This window comes from Girardinichthys multiradiatus, chromosome 1, assembly GCF_021462225.1.
Source record: "Girardinichthys multiradiatus isolate DD_20200921_A chromosome 1, DD_fGirMul_XY1, whole genome shotgun sequence".
NCBI classification, from domain to species: domain Eukaryota; kingdom Metazoa; phylum Chordata; class Actinopteri; order Cyprinodontiformes; family Goodeidae; genus Girardinichthys; species Girardinichthys multiradiatus.
The window spans coordinates 39,841,595-39,857,199 of record NC_061794.1 but is presented as its reverse complement, the minus strand read 5'-3'; the positions used below and the strand labels follow the sequence as shown (position 1 = coordinate 39,857,199).

At 38.3% G+C, this 15,605-nt stretch overlaps 2 protein-coding genes across 3 annotated transcripts; one reads left to right on the top strand and one right to left on the bottom strand.

The window, feature by feature from the left end:
* Window positions 1–452: 452 nt before the first annotated feature.
* dazap2 (DAZ associated protein 2) lies at window positions 453–6,139 on the top strand. The gene is made up of 4 exons (XM_047377318.1): window positions 453–608; window positions 2,863–2,981; window positions 3,079–3,327; window positions 3,410–6,139. Exons 1-4 carry the CDS (start codon window positions 596–598, stop codon window positions 3,536–3,538), a joined length of 510 nt encoding a protein of 169 aa, XP_047233274.1. The 5' UTR covers window positions 453–595; the 3' UTR covers window positions 3,539–6,139.
* A 1,159-nt stretch (window positions 6,140–7,298) lies between these two features.
* Window positions 7,299–15,605, bottom strand: LOC124875279 (small cell adhesion glycoprotein-like). 2 transcript variants are annotated; one of them, XM_047377331.1, is made up of 6 exons: window positions 15,393–15,605; window positions 14,992–15,024; window positions 11,961–12,011; window positions 11,763–11,822; window positions 10,776–10,823; window positions 7,299–10,695 (listed from the first exon to the last, which is right to left on the bottom strand). In XM_047377331.1, exons 2-6 carry the CDS (start codon window positions 14,996–14,998, stop codon window positions 10,523–10,525), a joined length of 339 nt encoding a protein of 112 aa, XP_047233287.1. In that variant the 5' UTR covers window positions 14,999–15,024; window positions 15,393–15,605; the 3' UTR covers window positions 7,299–10,522. The 2 variants fall into 2 exon arrangements, with proteins under 2 accessions (XP_047233287.1, XP_047233296.1); XM_047377340.1 differs by lacking the exon at window positions 15,393–15,605 and adding an exon at window positions 15,209–15,337.

Here is a 15,605-nt window from a genome sequence, read left to right as displayed (position 1 = left end):
TGAAAATATACTATTTTCCTGTCCTTTCTATTTGTAATTTAAGTTTAATTGTTATTTATTTTAAACTTGAACTTATTTCTTAATAAAACCAAATTCTTTTTATATAGCGTAAGCCGTAATTCTCCGTAATGCTAATTATTTGTCAGTCAGTCAGTCATTTTCTATATCGCTTCTTCCATAGTGGAAGAAGCTGGTGCCTATCTCCAGCAATCCATGGGCGGAAGCTAATTATTTGTAATTAGTAAAGATATTTTGTTTATTGGCAATTCAAGTTTATTTATTTATTTATCGTAGGTTTTTGTTGTTGTTGTTTGTTGTTTTTGGTTTTTTTGCTTTAAAGTTTGCTTTTTTATTTTTTGTTTCATTTTTATTTTTCACTGGAACTCTTTTCCTGTTTCCACCACAGAGGGGCGCAGGCGTGCAGGTGAGCCGTGCGTGCGTGCCGCCGCAGATAAAGAACGGGTGACGTAACCACTTCCACAACAACAAGAAGAAACAAGGAAGTGTCAATCCGAAACCCGTAACAAGGCCGAGACAAGATACGCTGAGCTCCGTAAAAACTGATGTTCCTCAGCCTCCGAATTAATCCACAACAATGAATAACAAAGGTATTTCTCCACAGCGTTTTCATTTTGTCAGCTAGCTGTCCGTCAGTCGTCGCTGCTGTTAGAACTAGAGCCGAACGGGCTGTCGCTATCTAAAGCGGACTTCACGTTTAGCTACGTACATAACAATAAATTGACGACTTCTGGGAAGCTCACTTACTTAATCCAAATGCGTCTGAAATGCTGTCATAAATACAATTTTTACTTTCTCGTTATATTCTTGTACGGATTCTGATCAGATCGTGTTTTGTTTTTTTGCCAGCTATAATCGTTTATAAAGGCAAGGCTGCCATAACCGGACTGTTTTGGGTCGCTGTAGTGTTGTTAACATGGAAGTCCCGTTCTGTTCCAGTCAGTCTGATGGAATGTTTTCGTTTCCACCGCAGTTTGCTACAGCTATGCCACGGTGAACATGTTGTTTTATTGTCTATTTGACCGTTTTAGATTATAATAGCGGGTCAACACGCTTAGCTTCATGAACAAAGGGCTGATGCTATTTTTGCTTTCACAGTAAGTTAACCATTTTGTTCTCCCTTAATTGCCCGCTTATTTGAAAATCAACCACATAGAAAAACAATGCAACGTTTTAATAATCTTATAAACCTAATGTGAAATTTCCTAATGCTGTTTATATTTATTTTAACTACGTCACAGATTTCTGCCTGACTGTTAGAATAAAGTGAATTGACTGGAAACCAATAGATACTAACTGGTTATGGGTTGTATAAAATAAGTCTCCTTACTATGTCAACTGCAGAAACGGCTATGTGAAATATCAAGATTAGAAATTATCTACCATTTTCCTTTTTAAAATGCAATTAGGTTACATCCATTTATTTAGTATTTGTCTTTAATTTGAATATATTTTTTATATTTGTTCTTTTTATCCTATTCTTTGTACACGTGTTTAAACGTTTTGAGATTTTGATATCATCTTAAAGATTATATTTTTGTTCTTTCCTATTAAAGCATAATGGTTTGATTGCAACTGACTGAGCTGGCTATTATCATCTATCTATCATCATGTAATCAATAGATGTTCTTTCCCTCTTATTTGCATAAAACATCAAGATAAAAGTTAAATATCATATTTCATCACAATTTTTACTTAATTTTTCACTATTTTGCTTCCTCTCAATGGCATGGGTGGGTTAGAGATTCTCATTGTATAGTAGTCTTTTTTACAAATATGATATCACTGTTTACACAAAATTGTACAATTGACTTTATTTAGTAGACTAAAGCAAAAACATACTGCTGCTTGAGTAAAATGACATTGATTCTTACAGTTATAATAATGTTATTTTTAACACGATACACTAAATTCCCCAGTAATTTCTTAATAGCTTATAAGCAGAATATTATCCGTTTTTGCTATTATGTTGTTTATAGAATAACAGAAGTCTTAACAAGCTAATAGTTGGTTAATTGGTCAGGTGGTCTGTTCGGGTAGCCAGCCTGTAATTGGCTGCTTAGCTGTCACTTTTAGTTTGTAAACGTTAGTTTTAAAACAAGGTTACCTTATTACAAGAGACGGGGAGTCTTTAGTTTTCACACCATGACTGTTTTCGTGACCAGAAATACTTCTATGCAGCCAAACATGTCTTTTATGTAAGCTAGAGAAATGTGTTGGAGCCTCTCTTCAGCCAGCTTACCGGCAGTGTGCAGCAACAAGTGGGGCAGGGGCAGCATTTTTTCCCTTTTTTAAGGCTCCATACAGCGAAAGAAAAATTCAGAGCCCCTGGCATTTCTCTGGCATCTCATTAAAATGACTTTAAACTGTAAGAATGTTATGATAGGACATTTTTTGCAGTATTAAAACTGTACATTTTTCAAACCTTGGAATACCTTCCTACTGGTAATCAACCCATTCCTAATCCCAAGAGAAATGCTGGTGATGTTTGAGATTTTATTTCTTTTTGCTTTTCACTTAAATGTAAAATTTGGTCATGGTCAAGAATGTTTGCAGAGTAATATTATTATTATTTATTATTATTATGACATCAGAAGCTGTACAGAATTATTGATCTGGGTCTTTTGGGTACATTTGGGTTTTATCATAATTAGTTGTACTATTTCTTTATTCTACTTTGCTTTCAATGCCATTTCCATTAATTTTGTCCTGACCTCACACACAGATTTCCTGGCTTTGTCACCATCCTTTGCTGGTGGAATGTTCCCTCACTGAACCTGGGAATTCCCCATCAGTCCCTGAAGTATAAGTATTTAATTTAAAACAAAACATGTTGTTTTGCAGGTTCATATCCACAGCAGTCTGTGTACCCTCAGCAGAGTAGTGCACCTGTATACCCTCCTGCTATGCAAATGTCTCCTCAGGCACCTCCTTACACAGACACACCACCTGCATATTCTGAGGTAACTGTTGCATCTGGAAATTCAACAAGATAAGAGTCAAGTCTCGGAATATAATTTCTAATTGTCTTAATTTTATTTTCCATCTCTGTGTGTGCAGATATACCAGCCCAGATATGTGCTTCCAGCTCAGGTGCCTGGTCAGGTGCCACAGATGTCCTCACCCTACGCTGGCCATCAGGTGTATATGCCCATGCAGCCACACATGCAGGTTGGTCCGATGGGCCAAAATGTCCCCATGGCTTACTACCACATGGGAGCTGTTTACCCACCTGGATCAACCGTGATGGTGGAAAGTGGCTTTGACGCCGGCGCTCGTTTCACAACCGGCAGCAGCGTTTCCCTCCCAGTGAGTGTTGTCAAAATGCATTTCTTTTGCAAAACTGATCAACTGTCTAGCAGTCACTGAGCCTGTTTTCCTCCTTCTTAAGCCCCCACCTCCTGGACACCCCCCTAATGCGGCTCAGCTGGCCGCCATGCAGGGCGCCAATGTTGTCATGGCGCAGCGCAAGAATAACTTCTTCCTGGGTGGATCCAATGGAGGTTATACTATCTGGTAACAGCAGCTACTCCCCTCCTTGTTCATGCCTAAACCGTGCCCCCATCCCAGATGATTCCCAAGTTCCTTCTTTATTCCATACGCCTTCCTCTTCAGGCTGCTTGGCCATGCCACAATACTGATATCACCTAACGGAATGTAATATTATAGAGCCCTTGTTAAAGGTACAGTATTCCACTTCTGACCTAAAGATCAAATGGTTAATTTCATCGCCTGAGAGGAAATAAAATCTACAGATTTAAAATATAAGTCTCTCCATAATTCTTTACTAGATCAAAAGTCTGTGGTTGCTTCAGATTGGACTTTTTTCAGGCCTCTGTGTCTCCTCAGGAGAGCTATTCTCCTTTTTAATCAAATAGTCAAAAATAACACTGAGATATTCATGTATTCCTGTACAACTATTTAGATGAAATGTTGAAATAACAGACCTACGTTATATAGTTTAGCTGCTTTATGGTGAAAGTAAAACGCAAAGAAACAAAGTCGCAAAGCGCAAACTAAAAGAAATCTCCACTTGTCGTTTTTAAAAATCTCTAGTGTAGTTTAATTAATAGGAGTGTAATAGTTTTGTGTAAATACCAGTATGATGATCAGGGGATGTTAACACCTCTGCTATATATTTAAAAAAAAAAAAAAAAAGAACCAGCATCCTGGATGCATTTAGTTAGAACTGTCTTGTCTTTTGCACAGTATAAAAAAAAACACCACAATAAATTTGTTGCACAATGAATTGTCTGAGAGATTGTTCCATTTCAATCAGTTGTAAATGAAATAAATTTAATTTAAAGCAAAACAAAATGTCTTTAAGGAGTTAATGCAATATCTCAAGTGGTTTACTGTACCTTGTTGGGCAACTTGTAGATGAACATAGTTAAGTGCCAAAGAGCACTGGGGATAACCCTGAATCGAAGCAAATTAACTTCAGTAAACTTAAAGGAAAGAATTTTAAAGTAAATCCAAATAGTAAGATGATTAGAAAGGGGTGGTTGGTATAACATTTTTAGCTTTTTATGTATCCTGTTTCTATTCCACAGTCGGATACCCAGAGTTGTTATTGTTCACATATACAGAGCTATGCTTTTAGGTTTTTTTTTTTTTTTGGTTTACACACATCGTTAAACTTATTGGAACCATTTCACAAGAATTCATTTAATATTTCTGTTTTGCTTTCTTGGCTTAATATTTTGAGTGTGTTTTAGTTAGGCTAATAAAAACATTTTGACAGTATAACCAATGAGCTGGTTGTACCAAAGATCTAGCCGACAATGCATTTATAATAACTTCAAATTTTAATCGTCACGGTTTTAAAAAGCAAACATATCCTTGAACAAGAAGTTGTGACACTGTCGGCCCCTCCAGCTTTCGGTCTGCCATGACTGCAATCTTTAGCGTTTTCTTTTTTCTGTCACTGTGTGTAGGTCACCTGCATCTTTCAGTTGCTGCATACTTTGCACCTTTTGCTAATGTACCTTTTTATCTGAAATACCAGTACTGCTAAGCAAAACTGAGGAGTTGCAGAAAAAAGGGGCTAATCTCTTTTTATGTTCTGTTTTCACGACTTTTTCAGTGAAAAAACTGTGACATTTTTCTACAGTTTTGGGTCCATTTTTATTCCATTAGAAAAACTTATGTAAAGATGTGCCATGTTGTTACAAAGCCTGAAAGAGTATGCAAAGACCTTGCAACGAGGCTACATGACTGTCCGCATGTTTAAGTCATTTTCTTTTTATGCTTTCAAGCATTTTTGGAGTCAATGAAAACTAAATAAAGTATTTGAAGCTAAACGTGTCTGTATGGATACCACGAACTAATGTTTCTAAGCATTTATCATTGTGGTGTGAATGAGTGTCGCTGGGTATCCGACACAGTATAAAGTTTTAATAGCTGTGGCTAACAGAAAGGCTGTTACTGTCAGCGAACAATTAATGATATAAATATTAGTAAAATCCAAAGCCAACATTCTGGAAACCTGCTTTGCTCTTCCGAAATGACCAGAAACCTATTCTGTGATGCACACGTCTCACAACTCCTGCCGTCAATTCAGGCAGCTCAACTGAAAATAAAGACCACGGCTATCAAAACTTTAGAGCTGTAACTCAAACGGAAGTTTTCTTGTTTTTCCATCTCTGCTCCAATTGTAAAGCAGCATAATAGTGGCTTCATTCCAAGCAATATGAAGTTCTGTAAACTTACAGCTCACCAGTAGATGCTATGCCAACCACAGCCAGCAAACGGGACATTCTTTGTTGAGGGATTATGGACATTTATAGTTCAGGGATTCTCTTTACAACATTTTGTAAAATAGATGTATGTACTAAAGTGATGTGACGTACTTTGGTACACATTCTATCTTTTAAGATTACTAAAGGAGATGAGTGTCACTACAGTTTGCTGAGACATGTCAAAGATGAAATACTTTGAAAAAAAGAACTTAGGTGCACTTAACTTTTTTATACTAAACTTAAAATTTAAAATGTAAGTTTAGAATAAAGGTTATTTTGGAAATTTGAAATGTGGTAAGTTTGTTCTTGTATGCATTTGTTTAGTCTTTTAGTAGAATAGTAAAAGCTTTCTTATGTTAACGATTAAACATCATCTGAGATTTGTTTTTGTTATTATTTTGGTTTTGGTTTGTTTCCACTGGCAATTAATAGTTTAATAAATGTTCTTCCTGTTTCTGAAAAGGCAAACAATCTTTGTCAAGCAGAGCACAGTTATTTAAACCCAATATTTACACAGTAAATGACGTAACACAACGGCACAGGGACAGGCATGTGATTCATTCACTTGTTGAATTGACAACTAGTTTAAGTAACTTGTTTCCCAGTATGAAAGCTCTAGAACATACAGTGCCTTCAAGAGTGTTTGCATATAATTGGAAAGCAGGACAATGATATGTGCTTTAAAATACAGATAATTCTTTGAAAAGGTTTAGTATTCAGCCCCCCACTGAGTCAGTACTTTCTTAAACCACCTTTTGCTGAAATTACAGCAGTAGATCATTTGGCGTACGTCTCTACCAGCTTTTCACATCTAGAAACTGAAAGTTTAGCTCATTCTTCTTTGCAAAACAGCTCAAGATCAGTAAGATTGGATGGAAAGATTCTTAAATTGATCTAGGGCTAGTATTTGACTAGGACATTGAACAGATGAATATGCTTTGATCCAAACTATTCCAGTGTGGTTCTGGATGTAAGTTTAGGTCCGTTGTTTTTTTCTGAAAGGTAAGCCTCCACCTTTTAGTCTCAAGTCTTTTGCAGCATCTAGCAGGTTTCCTTTCAGGATAGCCCTAAATTTAGCTCCATCCATCTGTCCATCAGCTCTGTTCCTGGAGAAGAGAAGCATCCCCACAGCATCATGGTGCCATATATCACCCTGGGAATGGTGTGATCAGGGAGATCTGCAGAGTTAGTTTTCCACCACATGGCGCTTTGCATTAAGGTCTATTTAAGGCTAATTCGACAAAAGTGCTTCATTGTGGTATTCCTCCGTTATTCATTGTTTGTGGCAATTGGGAGGTGTTATGGGTTTCTTTTAACAATGACTTTCTGCTTGCCAGTCTGTCAGAGAGGCCAGGTTTGGGGAGTGCACAACTTGTGATAACAGGCTCTCCCACCTGAGCGGTGGATCTATGCAGCTCCTCCATAGTTACCATGGGCCTCTTGGCTGGTTCACTGACTATTATTCTCTTTGCCCAGCCTGTTAGATTAGGTAGACAGAGTACTGCAGGCTGAATATAAATGCACTCCTCACTCTTCTGATTTTATTTTTAATAAATATGATATAACCATGCAACAACTACGTCCTGCTTGACAATTATGCACTACTTTGTGCTGGTCTGTCACATAAAATCCAGTTTTGATACTTTGACATTTGTGGTTGTGACGTGACAAAATGTGGAAAGGCTTGAGACCTACAAATACTTCTACAAGGTACTATACCCTTAAACAATACTTAGAAAATATGGGGCCTCATCCAAAAAACATATTAAAGGTAATATCCAAGAAAACCCACAGGTCTACTGTTATTTGTTCCTGTGTAAGCTTCTTTGCCCAGTGCCATGTTACAAACTAGATATTTAATGCCAGACTGTGGAGGGAGGAGCAGATCTCTGAACTGTCAGTATGACCTGGGTAAAGTGATGGAGACCAAGTGAGAAAGGAGATGATTTGTAATGTCAGTAACTGTCAACAACATAAATTTGCTATATTAAAACGTGAATTGCAGGAGTTCACCTGTTGGTTAATGTGCAGCCTGGAAATCATCATGTTTAGTTAATTCATTGACTTTACTCATTCATTTGTGGCAAAATTGTCATCTCAGCAACCAAACATTTTTATATCTGTCAGCCTCTTGGTTAATTCGGACCTCCTCTGCTTGCAGCTTCAAACACAGCTCCACCTTTCCAGTGTGCTGTTTGCCTTGCCGACTGGTAAATGGTGCGGGTCTACTAAAACCTTTGGCCTGGAGAGGGGCAGTGAGTGTTAGTGATTTGTTTACTGTGCATCTGGTCTTTGACAACCTTACAATGCGCACAAAAAGGGATGAAAGCAACAATCTCTCATTTTACAGCCAACACGGCTTTATTCACCTTTTTAAGACAGCGTTGTCAATACAGCTGCCATATTTATTTTTAGATTTAGATTTATTTATTTTTGATAAAGGGGATAATGCATATTAATCAACATGAATTACATCCTGTAAATATGCCAGATTTAGCTAGAGAGGCTAGTTTTCATCTGTAGACCCATAGCAGGTTAAACGGGCCATATGGCCCCAGTTAGGTGTGTTATTGGGCCTGGGAATCAATCATGTTGGAGATTTTGATCCAGCCTTTTCAGTCATGGGAACAGAAATGATTTATGATTTAAGGTTTCATGTATCGGGACTTGGTATAAATGATTTGGAGTTCGCCAGGCCATTAAAAGTCTTTAAATCTAATCAGAAATGTACAAAAACACCCTATAACCACCACATCATTATTATTCAAACAGGAACAAAGCCAAAATGTAGAAACTAAGTACATCCCATTATTCAAGAGCTTGTAGATCTATCTTCAACAGAGGTAACTTCAAGCAAAGTCTGTATTATCTCATACGGAAGAATTTTAGCTCATTCCTCTTTACAACATTGCTTCATTTCATTGAGCAGACATTTATTTATGATCCCAAAACAGCATTTTACAAATATATTGAGGTTTGGACTTGATTGGACCATTGCAATTAGTGTTCAACTGCACCATGTTGCCAAAAGTATTGGGTCACACCACCAAATCAATGAATTCTGGTGTTGCAATCACTTCTATGGCTGCAGGTGTAGAAAGTTTGGTGTGGAGAAACTTGACTGGCCTGAACAGAGTCCTGATTCCAACCTTCTTAAACACATTTGGGATTAATTAAAACATAGTCTTCAATTCTGGTGTTCTAACTATGAACACACTCCTAAACCTTTCGGAAGATGTTTACAGACTAGTTAAAGTTGCTAATGCTGGCAACGGTGGGTGCATCAACAAATTGGACTTTATAGATTAAGAATAGGATGTTTTCAAAGTTCATGTACCTGTAAAGGTAGATTATTTTGGCAGTACAGTGTTTTCACTCCAATCTGAGGCATGAACTCAGCTCAGTTCTACATAGAAAGGATATTAAAAAAATATAGCTGTAACAATAGTTCTCTAATAGTTTTCAATGGGAAGAGTAGTTGTCTCCCAGTCCCAAAGTTTAAGGTTTGATTCCAGCTTCATCCTGTCACATGTCAATGTGCCCCCTGAGCAAGGCACTTAACCCCAGGTTGCATATCAGTGTATGGATGTGAATGTGGCTCTAGAATAAAGCACGAGTGGTCAAAATGACTATAAATTCTGTCCATTTGCCATTTTCAGCGCTGCACCTACAGGAACACTAACATCAATTTATTTTTAATGCAAAATTCATGTCAAGTTACCCGTATGCTGCAAGACAAATACCCAAGCAGGAACTTTTTACTTCACATCTTTAGGGTGTCCTTTTATAATTTAACCAACCTGTAATGTGCATCTTCCATCTTGTGGCCAGCAGTGAATCCTTCCAGGGACCTGATAAATGTGGGTATGTTTCTATTTTTAAAAAGGCATGGAGACAATCACTAACCTGGTAAACTGTGTATGATTTCGTAAAATATTTTTTAATTATGTACTCAATAAATCTTACGTAACTTTAATTTGACGAGCGCATCTTCTATACATAAGTTAAAAGAGCCAGTGTACTTTTTTGTTTTAGAACGAGAATACACTTTAATCACTTAAAATATTGAATTTAAATTATTTTAAATCATTGCATAATGTTTACACTTAACATAATCCTGTTTTTCCCAAACCTTTTTCGTAGTAAGGGGACACATTGGTGTATGAAGATGTTTTTATTGGAGGAAAGATGTTTCAAAATGAATTTAAAAATTCTGAAGAAATATTCTCACACAATAACATGTTAAAAAAAAAAAAAAACAATCTTTACCATCTTCGATACATAAAGTCTCCAGTAACAGTTTATAGAGAAACAGGTGCAACAAACGCAGATGCTTTGAAATCATTTTTTTTAACTAAAAGAACATAAAACTCAGAATAAAAACCCACACAGCACATCTTAAAGTTTGAAAAAAAAAAAAAAAACACCGCAAGTCTCAGGGAACCAGGAGAGAAACTGAAAACATGGCTTATAATCATGATAATAGTGTCAAGGTTACATTTCGATGGTTGCTGAATGTTTTTCTGATCTTATAGCAGACTGCAGACACGTTTAAAATCCCACCCACTTTTTCATACCAAGCTTTGGTTTTCTGCACTCGTCCGTTGTCTTTCAGCTGCTTCACATCCATCAACATTCATGGCTACAGTCTGGCTCCTGTCTTTGGTTTCACTGGTGGACAGTTTCTTCAGCCTGTAGCAGCCTCTTGGGAAATAATTTCATCCCATTTCTTATTTTTCCACCTATTTCTTTCTCTCCCTGGTTCATATGAAGTATTCCTTCTTTTCACTTTCAGCCTGGTTGCTAAAATCTTCATCAGGATCCTCTCCTGGAGCCACCTCCCCCGTCGTTCTGTAGTCGCCTTTGTTGTGGCACAGGTACCGGTACAGCAGGAAGGCTAAAACAGCCACCGTCACCAGGATGAGAACTATGACCACTAAAATAAGAGAGCGAATTGAGAACCCAACCATATCCTCAAAGTGATATAGGAAACATAACTGGAGTATAAAACAATACCTGCAATAAGAGTACCATCTGAACCTGCAGGGGTTACTGTTGTTACCACTGTGGAAAGACAAATTAAAACGGTGCTCATTGTGTTTCTCAAACTAGAATGTCATCATCAAGGTTTATTTCAGTAATGCAGTTAAAACCGTTCAACTCAGATTTATTACAGACAGTGATACAGGTCAAGGGTGTTTATTTCTGATCATTTTTAAGCACGTTGACTGTTCACAGAGTATCCAAACAAATTATTGGAAAGTTTAGGGGAAGGAAAACGTGTGGATGTAAAAGGTGCTCAACCAACAGGGATAGCCACAGCCTTGAAAAAACTGAGCCAAAGACAATTCAAGTGTTTTAGGGGAAAAGCTTCATGTAGGTGCTGATTTCATTTTACCACAGGACCTGGAACCCATCCATACTGCTAACCATATCTGATTTGCTGGCCATGGTATCAATGTGCTTGACTGACCAGTGGCCAGCAAACTGGCCTGATCTTAACTCTGTAGAGAATCTATGGAGCATTGTCAATACGAAGGTGAAAAACGACAGACCCAAAAATATAGACAAGCTAAAGGCATCTATTAATGCAACCTGAGCTTCCTTAATACTTCAACAGAGCCACAGGCTGATCTTCTCTATACCAGGCTGAACTGAGGACCACCAACCAAGCATCAAGTGCAGATACAGTAGACAAGATGTATATACTTCTCATTAAGATTTTGTTTCTGTATTAAATCTTTTTATTGGTCTTAAATAATCTAATTTCCTAATAAACTGACTTTGGGTTTTCAGAAGCTGTGAACCATAATCGTTCAAATTAAAAGATGTAAACAATTGAAATATAGCCATTTGTTTAACGACTGATCAGCTGAAATAAATGAATTTTAATTTATTGAGCTGCACTGAAAAAGGTAAGACAGCTAATTCTTCTTCTACTGCATATCAAAGTAAGTCCATTAGGAGAACAAGACAGTAAAAAACAAGGAGTGAAGGTGTTACCTTGAAAGGCGGTTTTGGCGGCTTGTGTGGGAAATGGTGACGGCGACCCCAGAGCTGAAGCTGGTGGAACAATAAATATGTTCATGAAACAGAACAAACTTAAGAGGCTGTGATATCAGAACATCTGTTTGTTGTGATTCTGCTCCTGAAGAAGCTGCAGTACTTTGGTAACACATCTGTTAAACACGGTATACTCACTCCTCGTCACAGTTCGCCCTGTAAACGTGGTCGTTGAGTTCAGATCTGTACCTGCAAGATAAGGGAGCTCATTAAAAATGTCAGAGTGCACAATCTAGACGAACAAGAGCTACTTTTGAAGCAGCATGTTTAAGTTGTGACAACGTAATCAGATTATTTTGGACCAGGAGTTAACATATCAACCTCTCAGTTATCTGGGAGACACTGACCTAATGACTTTAAGGAGAGAAAGGAAAACGAGAAATATATCAGCGGCACTCGTCAGCAGGAATGTCATTCATTTTAGGTTTTATCAATTTATTTGAACCAGGTTGGAATGATATAAAACATAACTTTTTCTTTTAAATTTGAGTGTATAAGTTAGAATTTATTTGTATTTATTCTTGACTGATTAAGACATTTGATTTTCACTGAACAGTTGCATGCAGTAATCAGAATATATTTCATATACCTAAAGCATTCAGTAGGTGTCAGACCGGCTCCAATCTTAGAGAGTCATTGTTATTCAATATTCACATGCATTTCTAAGTTAAAGGAGCTGGAAATTAAGGTCATTACTAAAGCTTTATTTGTTATTTTTGCTGCCGTATTATACTAGGGAAAGAAACCTTACTACAATTTTCAAAAGTATAAGTTTATAGTTATGTTTTTGAATAGTTCAGCATTAAATCTTGAGTATATAAACCTTTGAGCTTGCATTTGGTCAAGAACAATTAACCCATGTTTACCAGATAAATGCCTTTTACCTTTATTTACATTATGCAACTATTTATCGTCTTCTAATGTAGCTCAGTGGAACTAATGCTGCCTTCGATTTATTCTCAAAGTTTGAATTTCTGAGTTTCATGTCAGAAAAAAGCAACAATGCCCCCCTGAGGTCTAAACCCTGACAGAAAGTCGCTCAAACAACTTTATTTGAATTTCTGGCAGCTACCATCAGCCAATCTACCATCAACCACTTGGTTGGTGGTTCCCTTACTGACTGCACTGCTTTTTATGTCCTGTTGCTGTTAAGAGTTAATTTCCGCTGAAAATTTTCAATGTGGTTTTATCGCAAGATTCTTCCAATATCGTGCAGCCCTAAGGAAAATATGTTCCACTTTTAGAAACATGACCTTTGGCCTAAATAAAAAGGACTAGGCAAATTTCCCCTCTGGTGGACAATATGATTTATTCTGCTCTATTGTATTCTAAGTCAACTGTTTATACATCTTTAAAACAGTTGATAATTCATTTGATTGCTGAACATTTCATTGCAGAGCCTTCAGTATAAATTGTTAGATATGAATTATAGCTTTTAAAACAATACCTGTCTTAATTTTTACCCAATAAACATGATCTTTGCATCGTCCAGTGTTCTTTCAGAATAAGTTGTTTTGACATGCACTCGTACCCGTCGTGTTTTGCATCATCAGGAAGACTCAGTAGAGATGCCCAGACGTCCCTCTCCCCAGATACCTCATCCAGCTCCTTCCGGTGGGACGTGCCTGGAACACCTCTCAAGGAAAGACGTCCAGGAGGCATCCAGTATAGATGCCCGAGCCACCTCAACTGGCTCCCCTTGATGTGGAGGAGCAGCGGCTCTACTCTGAGCTCCTCACCCTATCTCTAAGGGAATGCCCGGCCACCCTACGGAGGAAGCTCATTTCAGCTGCTTGTATCCGGGATCTTGTTCTTTCGGTCATGACCCAACGTTCATGGCCATAGGTGAGGGTAGGAACGTAGACCGACCGGTAAATTGAGAGCTTTGTTTTTCAGCTCAGCTCTCTCTTCACCACAACGGACTAACACAACATCCACATCACTGCGGCAGCTACACTGATCCGACTGCCGATCTCCTGCTCCATTCTTCCCTCACTCGTGAACAAGACCCCGAGATACTTAAACTCCTCCACTTGAGGCAGGAACTCCCCTCCAACCTGAAGAGGACAAGCCACTATTTTCCGGTCGAAAACCATGGCCTCAGACTTGGAGGAGCAGATCTTCAAACCAGACCCCATTGGGCCCTTGGCTGCGTCTAGAAATCCTGTCCATAAAAGTTATGAACAGGACCAGTGACATGCATCTTCTTTGAAAATGTTGACCAACACACTCATTACTTGTAAATCTACATACAAGCAACTATATTTCCCATAAAATGTAGCCAAAGATCATACAAACATTATGACGATATGACTGACAGGTCCGTGCACACCAATGCCTAGTACAAAAAGGGCCAGGGTCACCTCCACCTTTTGGAGGAGACCCAGGTCCAGTCCTTTAATGCATGCAGGGCTCTGCTCAAAATGTTCTACGACACGGTGGTAGCCTCTGCAAGGTTCTATGCTGTGGTCGGCTCAGGGAACCGCTGCACAGAGTGGGCCCGGAGTAGACTGGGAAAGCTGGTCAGGAGGTCAGTTCAGTTGTGGCAGTGCACTGGACTGTAAAGAGGAGGTGGGGGAGGGGAGGATGTTGGCGAAACTGACATCCATCACGAACAACACCTCTCACCCTTCTCTCAGCAGGAAGGAACGCTTCAGAAGGTCTTTCCTCCCTTCAGCAACAAGACTCTACAATAACTTATAAATGTACAATACTGCTAATACATGTTTCACCTCATTTATGTCTCTTTTTTTATGTAGATATTAGTTTTATTTTTAGCTTTGACGTTAATTGTTTTTTTGCACTATTTGTTTTCATCAATATTTTTTCTTCCTAGTTGTGCAGCTTTTTATTGTGTCTTGCTTCCGTGGCAGGTTCAAGTACCCCCTTTGGGGAATTAATACAATCTTACCTGACAGTTTTCAGATTATAAACGCATTCCTTACAATGAATATCACTGGCAATCGTAAACATATTCTGTGTAAACCCAAGGACTCTGAGGAGTCCAGGTTTGCTTATGCCTTGTGTCAGCTCTGAGACCAACAGTCCTACATTAGTCACTACAAAAACATAGACTTCATAAATACTTACAATCAGAATGAAAAAAAGAAATATAAACTTGAGGAAAACCTGCCAATATGTATTTAATTTAACCAAAATATGAACTTACTATTCATTGTGAATGCTGGATGTGTGTGGCAACCTGAAAGAAAGGCACAAATTGTAAAAAATATATATATATATTAATAAACAACATGCCAACAGCTTTCTGGCATTTCTCTAACAGGTGTAGTTGTTCCAGTAGCAGCTCAGAAAACATTTCCTGCTTCGTTACCAGCACACTTCACTAACCAGCTGAACTTATTTTGTTAGATGAATGCTCTCACCTTTTAAACAGACCCAAACCTCTTTACATTAGCCAACTCTCACTACTGTCAGTTCACTTGTTCGACTTCCATGATAAAACCAGACCCATTAAAGGCCATGGTTCCCAGATAAAGCTCTCCCGCTCCTCCATCCAGCAGTTCATCAATCAGACATTGTTTCACCGCAGCTGTTGTCTGGGCTTACCTGAGGGCGCAGCAGCAGCCGCTGTGGATCAACCGCGACACAAAGCGTCAACAAGCTAACTGTTTTACGGCGTCTAAAAGTAACACTCACTGCTGTTTTTCGAGGTTTAAGCTTTTAACTCCCCGCGAATCCACTAAATCAAACTTAACTTGCGTGGGTGAAATTCAATAAGAGCAGAAAGTTTGAGAAGACTCGTGAGTGACGCTCTCCGCT